The 16,158-nt window shown below is 38.1% G+C and overlaps 1 protein-coding gene across 1 annotated transcript in view; it reads right to left on the minus strand.

The window, feature by feature from the left end:
• Nucleotides 1–16,158, minus strand: part of GUCY2C (guanylate cyclase 2C) — an 82,597-nt gene that overhangs the window by 9,837 nt on the left and 56,602 nt on the right. The window contains exons 20-21 of the mRNA XM_021922068.2: nucleotides 6,180–6,271; nucleotides 3,208–3,366 (exon numbers count right to left, since the gene is read on the minus strand). Of these exons, the coding sequence (XP_021777760.2) occupies nucleotides 3,208–3,366; nucleotides 6,180–6,271 (251 nt within the window). The remainder of the gene's footprint in view (nucleotides 1–3,207; nucleotides 3,367–6,179; nucleotides 6,272–16,158) is intronic.

The following is a 16,158-nucleotide window of genomic DNA, read 5'->3' on the forward strand; positions in this document are numbered from 1 at the left end:
ATTGTCTACTAGAAATTCTGGAATTTGAGACTTCCAGTGAATTGAGTGAATAGGAAACAAAGAGAGGTTGTTTATATCATATACATGAACATATTACACACATACACATATAATAAATGTTGTGAACACAGATGAATATAAGCAGGTTCAACATTAACTTAGTGTTTGATTATTAGCCCTAATACACATGAACAGAGAACTTTAATAGCCTAAAAACTCTCATATATACACACTTGCCCACTTTTTGCTTCTCTATTGATAATCAACTTCTTACAGATATGGCTCTATATGCAGAGGCTGAGGAGAGTGTGGTATTACTTAAATCACCACAGGTAGCAGATCTGAATTTCCCAACAAAATTGATAGTTTTACTTTCCTGGAATGTGTAACATGGCATTGCTTAATATTACTATGAAATAATTATGAAATTAATATGAAATATTACTATGAAATAATATTACTATGAAAAATTACTATGCATTTAAAGAACCAGAGTTTATTTGATACATTTTGAACCAGATTTGGGTCATTTAAAAAGCAAAATTAATCATGTAAATAAATTACGCTAAAATTGTAGAAGTCAAATTAAAGCAACTTTTAGAATATCTTTGCTGAATGAGGAGCAACATATCAGATTCAAGATTGAGGGAAGAGAACCAGAAGAAGGGACTCCAAACTTGGTGTGCCAAGTTACCTCTTCATTGAGAAAAGGGAGTGGAGGCTGACATGAAGTGGGATGTTCCCTGTCTGTCCTTGGCATCACTTTGTAGTGGCCCTGAGTATGGAACCACTAGAATCAGAAACTGGAAGCTGGGAGATTCCACAGAAGTCATTGAAAAGAAATCTTTTATTTTTACAGATGAGAAAGCTGAGTTCTAAAAAAGTATGATTTCCATAAGGTCCCACAGCCCATTACAGACAGAGCCAGGATTAGAACTCAGGAACGCTTCGGTCCCACCCACCAGTCTTTTTTTGCACTATACTCCCTGCATAACCCAGGCCTTGGATATTCAGGGAGATGGGGAAGATTTGGAGGTATGCTGACTGCAGCAAAGGAGGTGGGCTGTCCCAGAAAGAAAACAACCAATCAACCACAAAGATTTCTAACACTCATTTGGAGAACCTCCAGAGCATCTGGAGAAACCTTTTTAATTGGTGCAATGACAAAACTTGGAACCTTTGAAAAACATTCCTTTGCTGTGGCTTGGATTCCTAGGGACACATCTGGAGTGGTTGTTCTTGACATGCCCTGTATAAAGTGCATAGTATTTTGGAGGCTACATAGACGCAATGACAAAATTGGATATTCTGCCATATTTGCAATTCATTGTACTGCTTATATCTGAAAAGTCATATGAGTTTGGTGATATGGTTTGGCTCCGTGTCCCCACCCAAATCTCATGTTGAACTGCAATCCCCAATGTTAAGGGAGGGACCCGGTGGGAGGTGATGGGATCATGTGTGCAGATTTCCCCATTGCTGTTCTTATGTTAGTGAGTTCTCATGAGATCTAGTTGTTTGAATGTGTGTGGCACCTCGCCCTTTGCTCACTCTCTCTCTTGCTGCCATGTGAAGAAGGTACTTGCTTCCCTTTCACTCTTCCACCATGATTGTAAATTTCCTGAGGCCTCCCCAGCCATGCTTCTTGTACACCCTGTGGAACTGTGAGTCAATTAAACCTGCTTTCTTCATGAATTACCCAGTTTCAGGCAGTTCTTTATAGCAGGGTGAGAACAGACTATTACACTTGGAAAATAGTGTGTTTTCCAGAGAGAGAAACTCATGTTGTAAATAAATGAAGGAAGGGCTGGGACTTAACATGATGAGCTTTGATAACAGGTCGTTGCTGACATAGACAAAATTAGTATACAGAGTGGATCTCTTAGAAAGTCTTCCCGTAAAAAAAAACTTCTGACCAGGCACGGTAGCTCACGCCTGTAATCCCAGCACTTTTGGAGGCAGAGGCGTGTGGATTACCTGAAGTCAGGAGTTTGAGACCAGTCTGGCCAACATGGTGAAACCCTCTCTCTACTAAAAATGCAAAAATTAGCTGGGTGTGGTGGCAGGCACCTGTAATCCCAGCTACTTGGGAGGCTGAGGCAGGAGAATCATTTGAACCCAGGAGGCAGAGGTTGCAGTGAGCTGAGGTCATGCTATTGCACTCCAGCCTGAGCAACAAGAGCAAAACTCCACCTCAAAAAATAAAATAAAATAAAATAAAAATAAAAATAATTTAAAAAGAAGAAACTTCTATTTTAATGTATTTACCCCAAGGGGTACTGTTCAAATAAATGTTTAAGTGATACCTGGTTCCTACATGCAGTCTTAAGTTTATTTGCCCTCTGCTACACGTATTTCTTTTTGATTCTTCTAGTTATTGCTCATGCATGTTTTAGTTTTATCTTGCAAATATAATTTTTACATGAATAACCAAAGTGAGCTGTGTGGAAACCATGATGTATTGTAGCTCCTGAAGAGGCTTGTGTGATATAATCTTTGGAAATCCAATAAAAACATCTACCAACTAATGGTCCAAGTGGCATATTGAACTAAGGCTAGGAAAAAAGCTGAAATGGTGAGCCAGCTGATTCAAATCACTTGAGTGACATTACTGGTTAAAACCACCGCCAATGAAACCCTGGGAAGGCAGCCAGATAACCAGGATATTGTTTTTGTCACAACTCAGCATTAAAGACCAGGCAAGGAATTATGCATTATGTACCCAACATTTATGGAGCTCTGATAGAAATTATCATCCTTGAAGCGAGTAGGAAGGGTTCTCTACTGTTCCCAGGGACTCTGAGGGCTCATGGGTTCTGCCCTTCTATCACAAGGTTACGAGACACCACTTGCCAAGTGTCTTCCAACTCCTTTCCCCCAAGCTGTGATCTGCCTCCTAGTTTTCTTGCAGGTGATTTGACTTTCAGAGGTTTGAGATTTTGAGGTCAGAGTTGCTAAAGGAGATCAGGGACTCCAGCTTGGGCCTCTTGGGTAGAATCCCATCTCTGCCATTCACAGGTGACCTTCAGGACATTACTTAGTGGAGTACAAACTGAAACAAAGCTTAGCAAAATACATGCATTTTAAAACCAATAATCTACTGAAGAATATATAAAAGGAAACAAATCCTATATAGACACAAAGAAAAGCAATGCTAGAAGGATATGCTGAATATTTCAGCTCCCACATCAGCAAGACTTGCCTTACCTTGGAAGCAACATAAAGTTAAGTCTGTCAGCCCTGTCCCTCTCTGCCTTGTATAGCTGTGTCCTTTCCTCTACCAGATGTTCCAGGTTTCGAGAATATAGCTGTAGACGTCGGATCAAGGTATCCATATAGCTTTCATTTTTTTGGTCATGAAAAAGTCTGTAGGTAGTAATAGATAAAGAGCTCTTATATATTATTAAGAAAACGTGAACATCCAATAAAACAATGGACAAATATGATGAACAGATAATTAAAGAAAAATAAAAGCCAACAAACACAACAAAAAACTCAACCTCGTCCAGGCACAGTGGCTCACGCCTGTAATCCCAGAACTTTGGGAGTCCGAGGTGAGAGGATCACTTGAGGTCAGGAGTTTGAAACCAGCCTGACCAACATGGTGAAACCCTGTCTCTACTAGAAATACAAATATAACCTGGGCATAGTGGCGCTATTCCAGAGGCTGAGGCAGAAGAATTGCTTGAACCTGGGAGGTGGAGGTTGCAGTGAGTCGAGATCGTGCCAGCTACTCCAGAGACTGAGGCAGGAGAATTGCTTGAAGCTGGGAGGTGGAGGTTGCAGTGAGTCGAGATCATGCCACTGCACTCCAGCCTGGGTGACAGAGTGAGACTCTGTCTCAAACCAACAAACAAAAAACCCAACTTAACCTCAGGACAAAAATAAGATTAAAAAAGGGAAAACAAATGTAAAAATGATGGTAATCAGTGTAGAAGGAGGAAATACATACAGTACAAAACCTTCCTGAAGAGCAATTTGGTAAAAGTCTGTCACAAGCTTTAAGAATGCATATACCAATCAGCTTATAACTCTGTTTCTGAGAATTATCCTAAGGAAACAATCATGAATGTGTTTAGAGTTAACAACAAAAAAAGTCACAGTATTCTTTACAAGAGCAAACATTTGAAAATAATCTAAATATATAACAAAAATGTAGTAAAATATGATAGGACAATGGAACATTAACATTCTAATTTGTATCATAAAATACAAATTGGTATTGTCAAATACATAGAAAGACACTCCCTCTGTATTATTAAGTGAAAAAGTCAGTTTATAAAATAGCAAAAATTATAATCTCAATTTTATTTTTTGAAGACTGGTGGTCACCTATTGGGAAACAGGTGACGTTTTACTTTCTTGCTTGCTTATTTGTATTTTCCAAAATGTAAAAGAAACAATTTGCAATAAAGGAAAATCTTTTAAAAGCTGGTCTAGAAGTGATAAATGAAAGTGTAGGAGAAGGACTAAGAAAAGCCAAGCCAAGCCTCATATTAGCTCCTCAGTACAGACAGCCAGGGTCCTGACACCAGAAGCCTAACTCTGGATTATTTTGTCAGATCAAGGAGACTTAGATGAGATGCCAGCTTTGTGTGACAGTGGGTGGTATGACAAACCTTGGTGCAGAGGTCGGGGAGAAGACACATTGAGTTCTAGCATTGTGAGGATCAGAGATAACGTTCATAACATCTAAAGCACAATTGAAGGTGCTGAATAAATCACAGTCATTTTACTATTACAACAATAACAATCACTCTGATCTCAGAAGAAGATGGCCTGCATCATCATCCCCTGGGACAGGGAGAGATGTTTGTTAAAAATCCAGCATAGTTTTGTGCCCTACACCAGACCTACGTGACTGAAAATTGCTAGGCTTGGAATGAAGAAACAGAATCTTTTAACAAGTTCCCCAGGGAATTTTTACTTGAAACTGCCAGTACAGAGTCTAGTTGGGTAGAATGGATGTGGGAACAGGTGTAAGAGATGAAGTTGGGTAATCTTGCTCTAGGATGAATTGATGCAATTGAAACCATTTCTCACCTTTGACTGCATATTTTAATCACCTGGGAGCTATTAAAAATCCTGACACCAGCGTGTACCCCAGACCAATTACATCAGCCTCTCTAGGGTAAAACCCCAGTATCAGTATTTTTAAAGTTCCTCAGGTGATTCCAAGCTGCAGCCAAGTTTGAGAACCACCACATACATTAAAGGCTGAGTGTCAAGGACCCAGTGTCTTCATGAGCATACATTTTATCAGTCACACATAAAGTCTCATCTGGACAGGACAGCAAAGGAGGAAAAAAGGGGGGCTAGAATTAATTAATTATTATTTCCTGCTCCATTCCCACAACTGACAGCTTAGTTCTACTAATTAATGACCACATGTTCATTAACTTCACTCCACCTCATCTCCTCCAGCTCTAGACTTTTAGTCTCATTATGTATCTGAATCTTTTGACCTAATGAGAACTACAGAAAGACCTGGAAAAAATCATAAAAATCATCTTGTTCAATCCAAATTTTCTAACAAGAAAAGTGATACCCAGTGAAGGTAAGTGTTTTGTCTAATGCCCCACAGCAAACTCTTATCAGATTTTAGTCTAGAAATTGGATTGCCTAACTCTTAATTCAGTGCTATTTTTCTCATTCTGCAGTGTATTAACTGAAAACATGGGTTATCTAGAAATTAATCTCACCAGATAATTATGTACTTTTCTCCCCCACCTTGAATTATGCTCTGATTCATGACATGTCTAAGTACCTAGGGCCAAAGCTGGAGATTATAAGACTTTAAGATCCTAAGAACATGCGGACGTTAACAATTGTCTAGGAGCTTTACAGATTCTCAGAACTCACGCTACACTTCTAAATCCTAATTACCCACAGAAGGACCCAGAAGCTCTATTTGTAACAGACAAATTTATAATCAACTAAAGTTTGCTTTTTAATCAGACAAGTTTTGACCTTGACTATTTAACTTTTCAAGTGATTATTTCCCTGGGAAAATGGTCTGATAGTCTCCATATCATTTTAATGTTATGAAACAGGTGTTGGTTGCAACCTGGAATTTTTCACTGGATTAGACATTCTCATTCTTAGGTGCCACTGAATGTCAACTACAATTTTTTTAAAACCCTGAAATTAGTGAATAAAAGTAAACATTGCAGCAATACCCAAATATCTTGGCAAGTGTAGTCTCAATTTTTTTGAAATCTGGTCTCTTTTCTGGATCTTCTTCCCAACAGCTTTTTACAAGTAGGTACACCTGGAAGAAAAAAATGGGCAAATTAGCTCAGTGGATAGTAAACTAAATCAAGAGAGAATTCTTATTCCCATTGATGGGAGTGATTAAGACAAGGAATAGTTTAAAAATATCTTCAAGTCTGTCAATGCGGACAAGAGATCTCCAGCTCTCTGGTTTCTGTCTCAGGCATGACCACCTGCATTATCTTATCCAGTTATTCCCTTGGGTGAAATTAATGAAAAATGTGATACCAATTTAGATGAGGCCAGGTTGATAGGGGAGACTAAGTGAATTTACAAGAGCTTGCAAGGTTTACGTTGGAGCAAGAAAAACGTAGTGAAGGTGTGGCAGGCCTCTATAACAACTGTTTCAGTACTGACTGCATGGTGAACTTACATATTAAAAGCCAGTGCCCTTATACAAAGGCTGGAATGTAACAAAAGTCCACCAAGAGTTTTGCGTAGGCCTTTCCTGGGCCTTAAAGCATGACAAAATAACGAAGGAATTCTTAACAGGACCCATTTAGGATTAAACAAGTTTTACTGGGGGTGTGAAGAAACTCCCCAGACCTCCACAGAGAAGTTTATTGGGGGTCTGAAGGAACTCCCTAAACCTCTGTGATTTAGCAGGAGACAAGATAAGGGTAATCATCCCAGCTCCTGGACTGATTTAGATTAAGTAAACTTACTGAGGCTCTAGAAGAAGGTCTTCAGGACTCAGACCTTAGTTATAGATTAAAAGAACTTAATCACGTATGTCTTTAAATGAATGCATACTTACATGTAGACATATAGAAGGTATAGAAGCTCTGAAAAAAACTGTAAGTTTCAGTTGGTCTGGTGATAATTTCCAGGCCTTCTCCCTGTAACTGGTTACAGAAATAAAAACTCTCTTCCTCCTCAGTTCATCTACATCTTGTTATTGGGCCACGAGAAATATCAGCCCAACCCTCAGTTTGGTGGGGGAACAAAGGCTCAGTGAGTATGAGGCAAATGGGTCCAAATGAGAATAAAAGCCCTACTGTCCATGGTTCTAACTTATAGCAAACAATAGTATCACCTGGGGAACATTTGCACAATTTCTTATGCCTAAGCCCCACCCTAAGTCATTCTGATTTAATATATTTTGAAGTGGTCTTACTAGGGTTTCCAGATTTAGCAAGTAAAAGTAAAGGACATCAAGTTAAATTTGGATTTCAGACAAACGATGAATAATTCATTAGTATAAGTATGTCCCAAATATTGTATGGGCAAAGGGCAGTCGTAGATTTTTAAGCTCTTCAGGTGATTATACTGCACAGCTGCAGTAGAGAAGTGACATGGAGAGAAGGAGGTATGGAGGAAGAGGTAGGGAGACAGGAGGAAGCCCGTGGAAACCTCATCTTATCTGCTACCACCTGTTTGCAGCTTTTTTTGTTTGTATCAAAATGTGTGGTGAAGACCATTTGTCTTAAATACAGTTTGTTTTTCAGTCTGTCTAAAAACAAGATCATAAGTGACACTAGATGCAATCCCTGTCCCTGTACTTTGCCTGAACAATTCCCTGGGAAGGAACTAGAGCCGCGGTATAGCCTGTGGTTGCCAATATTCACCACTAGATGATGCTCCTGCCTTGGTAAGTCATCTGCTGACTCCCTTAGAGCAGTATAAGCAGAAACAACAAACAACTGGGCCGATCCAGTGCCACAGAGTGAAGTACTGTCAGCCCTGTCTCCATGGAGTCTGCATTCGGGATTCAACCAATGGGGATGGAAAATATTTGTAAAAAACAGGATGGTTGTGTCTGTATTGAACATGTACTGACCTTTTTTTTCTTGTCATTATTCCCTAAACAATACAGTACCACAGACATTTACATAGTATTTACATCATATTAGGGATTATAAGCAATCGAGATAATTTAAAGTACATAGGATAATTTATGTAGGTTATATGCACATAATATGCCATTTTATATCAGATCCTTACGCTGCTGTGGATTTTGGTATCCACAGGGGTTCCTGGGACCAATTCCCTGTGGACAGAGGGATGACTATACCGGGTGTTTCTGGGCATTGCTGAGTGATCTAGTTTCGACTCTGTATTCTATTGGCATCAGCTACTTGACATGAAATTTTATTCCTCATTTCTAATTCCAGAACTGTCCAACTACACAAATGAATTAAAGACGATGCTGTTTTAGCGAATAAGGTTTTAAATATTTGGATACACTCAGATTAGAAAAAAAGGGCTTGAGAAAGGATATGCTGATTGTGTGGAGGAATCCTGGAATTCAGAAAAGCAGGAGGAAAGAAAGGAATGAAGAAAGGAATGAGGCTAGGAGCAGCTGTATTTCAGAAAGTTGTATTTCAACATACTATTACTATTGAAAAAGAAAGGGAAGGGGAGAGGTAAAAATGGCCCACTCATGCCGTGCAGAGTCTGGCCATAAAACTCATCTGGCAGTGTCTTTGTAAATGGAAGGAAAATGTTTCTATTTTTATCCCACAAGGAAGAAAATATGTTTTTATTTAAAAATAAATATCTTAAAATACTTTACTCGCTATCTTCTTGGATTATTAAGGCTCGGGTAAAATGCTAAAAAGAAAAATAATTAGAAAATTTTCACAGGGCTTCAAGGCCTTTTTGAGGGACTATTTAAAAAGCAAATGTAAAGAGCTTTTCCTCCATTTCCTTCAGAGGAAGGATAAAATGAGTGAAAGTACATTTCTCTATTCTTTCTAGAGGTTGGCATATTTCCTTTTAAATCATTAGATGGTATTTATAAGTCTAGTAAGTATTACACATGCACACCTTGTTCATTGAGCTTATAAAAATTGAGAAGGACCCCTGCCTACTGAAGCCAGTGCCTGTACACACCACGGGGTGGCATCTGAAGACAGGTCTGAGGACAGGTTCACCTGGCTCACTTGCACCCTCCCAGTGCTTCAGCATACCATGCAGGGGCCCTAGAGATCTCCTAGCCCAGTCCACCACTGTTGGCACCTGAGTACACCTTCTGGGGCCCACATAACCTGCTACTACCACCACAGCTGGTACCCACCAGCATATACCACTTGTGGACCTGCAGACTGGCCTGCCCAGCCTGTCACAGCCACTACCAACACCAGTGTAGACTGCTTGAGAACCAGAAGCTTGTCCTATCATGGCTACTTCCATTACTCATGCCATGCCTGCTGCCCAGGAACCCAGGAATCCACCCACCAGCCTAGGCCACTGCTGCTACTGCTGGCACCTGAGGAAGTTACTTGGAGGCCAAATAATTGATCTGCCTAGACCCACTAACATTGGTACCAGCATAAGCTGTCCTGGGGCCCAAGGACAGCTTATGCTGGCACCAGTGCCTCCAATGGGCCCTGAGGACCAGTCCACCTGGCATTCCAGTCTTCAACAATATGTCACCACTGCCTCCACTAACAATGACATCCTAACCCACTAGGGAAATAACAGACCCACTGACACTGCTCACAGATGAGTAAATTATGTGGAGACTACACTAATGCATGCACCCAGAATCAAAGCCAAAGTGCCTCACCCAACCAGTACTATAGACACATCTTCAGGAAAAAAGTCTTCCCCTATGAAAGCAAATGTTAAAATTTGGAAGAAGTAATTGTTACACCAGATGCACAGATATCAACATAAAGACACAAGAAGTATGAAAAAGCAAGGAAATATGATACCTCCAAAGAAACACAGTAGTTCTGCAGTAACAATTTCCAATGAAAAGGAAATGAATAAAATTCTGGAAAAATAATTAAAAATAATATTAAAGGAGCTCAGTGAGATACAGGAGAATAAAGAAAAATAATACAAAGAAATTAAAAAAAAAAAACCTCAGGATATGAATGAGACATTTGCCAAAGAAATAGATAACATAAAAAAGAATAAAACAAACTCTGAAACTGAAGAATTCATTCAATAAAATACAAAATACATTAGAAAGCTTCAACAATATGCTAGATCAAGCAGAAGAATTTCAGAACTTGAAGACAGGTCTTTTGAAATAATTCAGTAAGACAAAAATAAAGACAAAATAACAAAAAAGAATGAGCAAAGCCTACATGATGTATGAGACACCATAAAGTGGCTAAATATTTAAAATTTTTTGTGTTCCAAAAGGTGAAGAGAAAATAAAAGGAATACAAAACCCATTTAACAAAATAATAGCAAGAGATTTAGACATTCAGATACAGGAAACTCAGAGATCCCCAAATAGATATAATTAAAAAAGATCTTCTGCATGGCACATTATAGTCAAATTGTCAAAAGTTAAAGAGAAAATTATAAAAACAGCAAGAAAAAAAGCGTCTGGTTACTTATAAGGAAACCCCCATCAGATTAACAGTGAATTTTTCAGCAGAAACCTTACAGGCCAGGAGAGAAGGGATGATGTAGTCAAAGTGTTGAAAGAAAAACCAAATTCCAGTCAAGGATACTATATCCAGCAAACTTATCCTTCATAAATGAAGAAGAAATAAAGGCTGTCCCAGACAAGTGAAAGCTAGAAAAATTTATCACCACTAGACCTCCCTTACAAGAAATACTTCGGGCGTCCTATGCCTGAAAGTGAAAGGATGACATCTACCACCATGAAAACACATGAAAGTATGAAACCCACTAGTAAAGCAATCACACAAAGAGGGAAGAGAAGGGCCTCAAATGTTACCACTACAGCAAATCAGAAACCATAATGATAAACAAGGGAAAGAAGGGAACAAAGGATGTATAAAACAACCAGAAATCAATTAATCAAATGAAAGGAATAAGCCCTTACATAATAATAACCTTGAATGTAAATGGATCAAAATTTTCACCTAAAAGATATAGACTGGTTGAATGGATTTTTTAAAATGACCCAACTATAGGCTGCCTACAAGAAACTCATCTTGTCTGTAAAGAAACATGTAGACTGAAAGTAAAGGGATGGAAAGATATTCCCTGAAAATGGAAACCAAAGCAAGCAAGAGTAGCTATACTTATATTAGATAAAACAGACTTTAAGTAAAAATCTGTCAAAAGAGACAAAGGTCATTATATAATGATAAAGGACTCAATTCAGCAAGAGGATATAGCAATTCTAAACATATGCACACCCAACTTTGAAGCATACAGACATTTAAAGCAAATATTATTAGATCTAAATGAAGAAGTAGATTCCAAACTAATAATAGCTGGGGACTTCAACACTCCACTCTCAGCATTAAGCAGATCATAAAGACAGAAAATTAACAAAGAAACATTGGATTTAAACTGCACATTAGAACAAGTGAACCTAACATTTACAGAACATTTCATTCAATAGCTAAACAATAAACATTCCTGTGTTCAGCACATGGAACATTCTCCAGGATAGACCGTATGTTATGACACAAAACAAGTCTCAACATATTTATAAAGAACCAGAGTTATATCAAATATGTTCTCAGGCCACAATGGAATAAAAGTAGAACTCAATACCAGGAGGAACTTTGGAAACTACACAAATACATAAAAATTAAACAACATGCTTCTGAATGACCATTGAGTCAATAAAGGAATTAGGAGAAGTTTAAAAAAATTAAAACAAATGAAAATTTAAACACAGCATACCGCAACCTATGGGATACAGCAAAAGTACTGCTAAGAGAGAAGTTTATAGCAATAAATGCCTGCATCAAAAAAATAGAAAAATTTCAAATCTAACAAGGCACCTAAAGGAATTAGAAAAGCAAGAACAAACCAAACCCAAAGTTAGTAGAGGGAAAGAAATAATAAAGGTCGGAGTAGAACTAGAGAAAATAGAGGTTGAAAAAATAATACAAAGGATCATTGAAACCAAAAGTGTTTTTACAAAAAGATAAAGTCAATAAACCATTAGCTAGACTAACCAAGAAAAAAATGAGAAAAGATCCAAATAAACACAATCAGAAATTAGAAAAAGACATAAAAACTAGTTGCACAAAAACATGAAAGATTATCAGAGACTATTATGATCAACTATATACCAGCAAACTGAAAAATATAGAGGAAGTGGAGAAATTCTTGGATAAATGCAATCTACATAGATTGAACCAGAAAAAAATAGAATACCATAGAATACATGAACAGACCAACAATGAGTAATGAGACCTAATCACTAATAAAAAGTCTCCCAACAAAGAAAAGTCCAGAACTGGATGACTTTACTGCTGAATTATGCCAAACTTCCAAAGAAGAACTAACACTAATTATCTTCAAACTATTCAAAAAAATTGAAGAATAGGGAATTCTCCCTCATTCTACAAGGCCAGCATTACCCTCATACCAAAACCAGATAAGGATACAACAAAAAAGGAAAACTGTGGGTCAATATCCCTGATGAACATAGATGCAAAAATCCTCAAAAAAAAAAAAAAAAAACTACCAAACTGAATCTAACAGCACATCAAAAAGATAATATGCCATGATCAAGTGGGATTTATCCCCAGGAAGCAAAGATGATTTAATATATGCATATCAATAAACATGATACATCAACAGAATGAAGAAAAAAAGCCATGTGATCATCTCAATCGGTGCAGAAAAAGCATTTGATAATATTCAAGATCCCTTCATGATAAAAACTCTCAAAAAGCTAGACATAAAAGGAACATATCTCAACATAATAAAGGCCAGCTATATATCACACACCCACATAATAATAAAAGCCACATATTACAAACCTGTAAGTATCACACAGAATGAGGAAAAGCTGAAAGCTTTCCCCCTAAGAACTGGAACTAGACAAGGATGCCCACTTTCACCTCTCCTATTCAACATAGTACTGAAAGTACTAACCAGAGCAATTAGGCAAGAAAAAGAAAAGGCATCCAAATCGGAAAACAGGAGTCAAATTGTCCCTCTTTGCAGATGATATGATCTTACATCTAGAAAACCTAAAGACTTCACAAAAAAGCTCTTAGATATGATAAATTCAGTACAGTCAAAGGATTATAAAATTAACATACAGGCCGGGTGCGGTGGTTCACACTTGTAATCCTAGCACTTTGGGAGGCCAAGGAGGGCGGATTGCCTGAGCTCAGGAGTTCAAGACAAGCCTGGACAACATGGTGAAACCCTGTCTCTACTAAAATATGAAAAAAAAAATTAGCTGGGCTTGGTGGCAGGTGCCTGTAATCCCTGCTACTTGGGAGGCTGAGGCAGGTTGCTTGAACCTGGGAAGCGGAGGTTGCAGTGAGCTGAGATCACTGCACTCCAGCCTGGGCAGCAGAGTGAGACTGTCTCAAAAAAAAAAAATTAAAAAAATTAACATACAAAAATCAGTAGTGTTTTTATATGCCACCAATAATAAACTCAGCAGGAAAGAAATCAAGAAGACAATCCCATTTACAATAACAAAAAAAAAAAAAAAAAAAAAAAAACCCAAAAAACAAAAAACAAAAAAACCCACCTAGAAATAAATTTAACAAAGAAGGTAAAAGACCTCTACAAGCAAAACTACAAACACTGATGAAACTGAAGAGGACAAAAATAAATGGAAAGATATCCTATGCTCATGGGTTGGAAGAATTAACATCACTAAAATGATTATACTGCCCAAAGCAACCTATAGATTCAATGTAATCCTATCAAAATACCACGGTCATTTTCTCACAGAAATTGAAAAAACAATCCTAAAATCCATATGGAACCAAAAAAGAGCGCAAATAGCCAAAGCAATCTCAAGCAAAAAGAACAAAGCTGGAGGCATAACATTACCTGATTTCAAAATGTTCTATAAAGTTACAGTAACCAAAACAACCTGTTACTGGCATAGGAACAGACACATAAACAATGGAACAGAATAGAGAACCCAGAAATAAATCCACACATTTACAGCCAACTGATTTTCAACAACGGCTCCAAGAACATACAATGGGGAAAGGACATCACATCTCTTCCCATATACAAAAATCAACTTAAGATAGATTTAAGACTTAAACAGAGGACCTGAAACTATGAAACTATTAGAAGAAAACATAGAGAAAAGACTTTAGGACATTGGTTTAGGCAAAGACTTTATGGCTAAGACCTCAAAAGCACAGGCAACCAAACCAAAAATAGACAAATAGGACTATATTAGACTAAAAGGCTTCTGCACAGCAAGGGAAACAACACAGTGAAGAAACAACGTGTTGAATGGGAGAAAGTATTTGCAAACAATCTGACAAGGGTGATATTCCAAAATATACAAGGAACTCAAACAACTCAGCAGTTAAAAAAAATTCCATTAAAAAGTGGGCAAAACTCATGAATAAACATTTCTGTAAAGAAGATTTATAAATGACTACCAGGAATACAAAAAAATGCTCAACATCACTAATCATCAGGGAAATGCAAGTCAAAACCACAATGAGCTACCATCTTACCCCAGTTAGAATGGTTATTACTAAAAAGCCAAATAATAACAGATGCTGGCAAGGACGCAGAGAAAAGGGAACCCTTACACACTGTTGATTTGATGGGAATGTAAATTAGTATAGGTACTATGGAAAATAGGATAGAGATTTCTCAAAACACCAAAAATAGAACACCCATATGATCCACCAATCCCCCTGCTGGGTATTTATCCAAAGGAAGAGAAATCAGTGTATCAAAGGATGCCTGCACACTCACATTTATTGCAACACTATTCACAATAGCAAAGATACAGAATCAACTTAAGTGTCCATCAATGGATGAATGGAAAAAGAAAATGCGAGCTGTGTACACAATAGAACACTATTTAGCCATAAAAATAATGAAATCATGTCATTTGCAGCAACACATATGGAACTGGAGGTCACTATGTAAAATGAAAGGCACAGAAAGACAAATATCACATGTTCTCACTCATGCAGGGGCTAAGAAAGTTGATCTCATGGAGGTGGAGAGAATAACGATAGCCAGAGACTGGGAAGGGTGTAAGTAGGAGAGGAGATGAGTGAAGAGAGGTAGGTTAATGGGTACAAACATATAGTTAGAAGGAATAAGTTATAATGCTTGATAGCAGAGTAGGGTGACTACAGTTAACAACAATGTATTGTATATTTCAAAACAACTAGAAGAGAGGACTTGAAATGTTCCCAACACATACAAATGATAACTACTTAAGGTGATGGATCCCCTAAATACATGACTTGATCATTACACATTCTGTGCATATGACAAAATATCACATGTACCCCACAAATATGTACAAATATTATGTATCAATTTAAAAATAGAGAATGAGGTCAGGCGCAATGGCTCACACCTATTACGTAATCCCAGTGCTTTGGGAGGCCAAGGCAGGTGGGATTGCTTGAGGTCAGGAGTTTGAGACCAGCCTGGCCAACATGGTGAAACCCCATCTCTACTAAAAATACAAAAATTAGCGGGGCATGATGGCAGGTGCCTGTAGTCCCAGCTACTTGGGAGGCTGAGGCAGAAGAATTGCTTGAAGCCGGGAGGCCAGGGTTGCAGTGAGCCAAGATCCTGCCACTGCACTCCAGCTTGGGAGACAGAGCAAGACTCCATCTCAAAAACAAAAACAAAAACAAACAAAAACATTAGAGAATGAGATGTGTGCTTTAGAAGCCAGATCATTCCTGAGTTGGGGAGTGGTGGAAGGGCATGGGGAATGTGGTAGGCTGAGGCTGGCTCCCAAAGACATGCTGCATCCTAATCCCTGGATCCTATGAATGCTACTTTATTCGGAAAAAAAGCCTTTGCAGATATAATTAAGTTAAAATTATTGAGATGAGGTGATTATTCTGTATTTTCTGAGTGGACCCAAATGCAATCACATGTGTCCTAATAGAAAGGAGATAGAGGGAGAATAGACAGAAGAGAAGCTGTGACCAAGAGGCAGAGATTGAATTGTGTGACCATAAGATAAGGAATGTTAATAGCCATCAGAAGCTTCTGGAAGAAGTACAGAATGGATTA

This window comes from Papio anubis, chromosome 9, assembly GCF_008728515.1.
Source record: "Papio anubis isolate 15944 chromosome 9, Panubis1.0, whole genome shotgun sequence".
Classification (NCBI taxonomy): domain Eukaryota; kingdom Metazoa; phylum Chordata; class Mammalia; order Primates; family Cercopithecidae; genus Papio; species Papio anubis.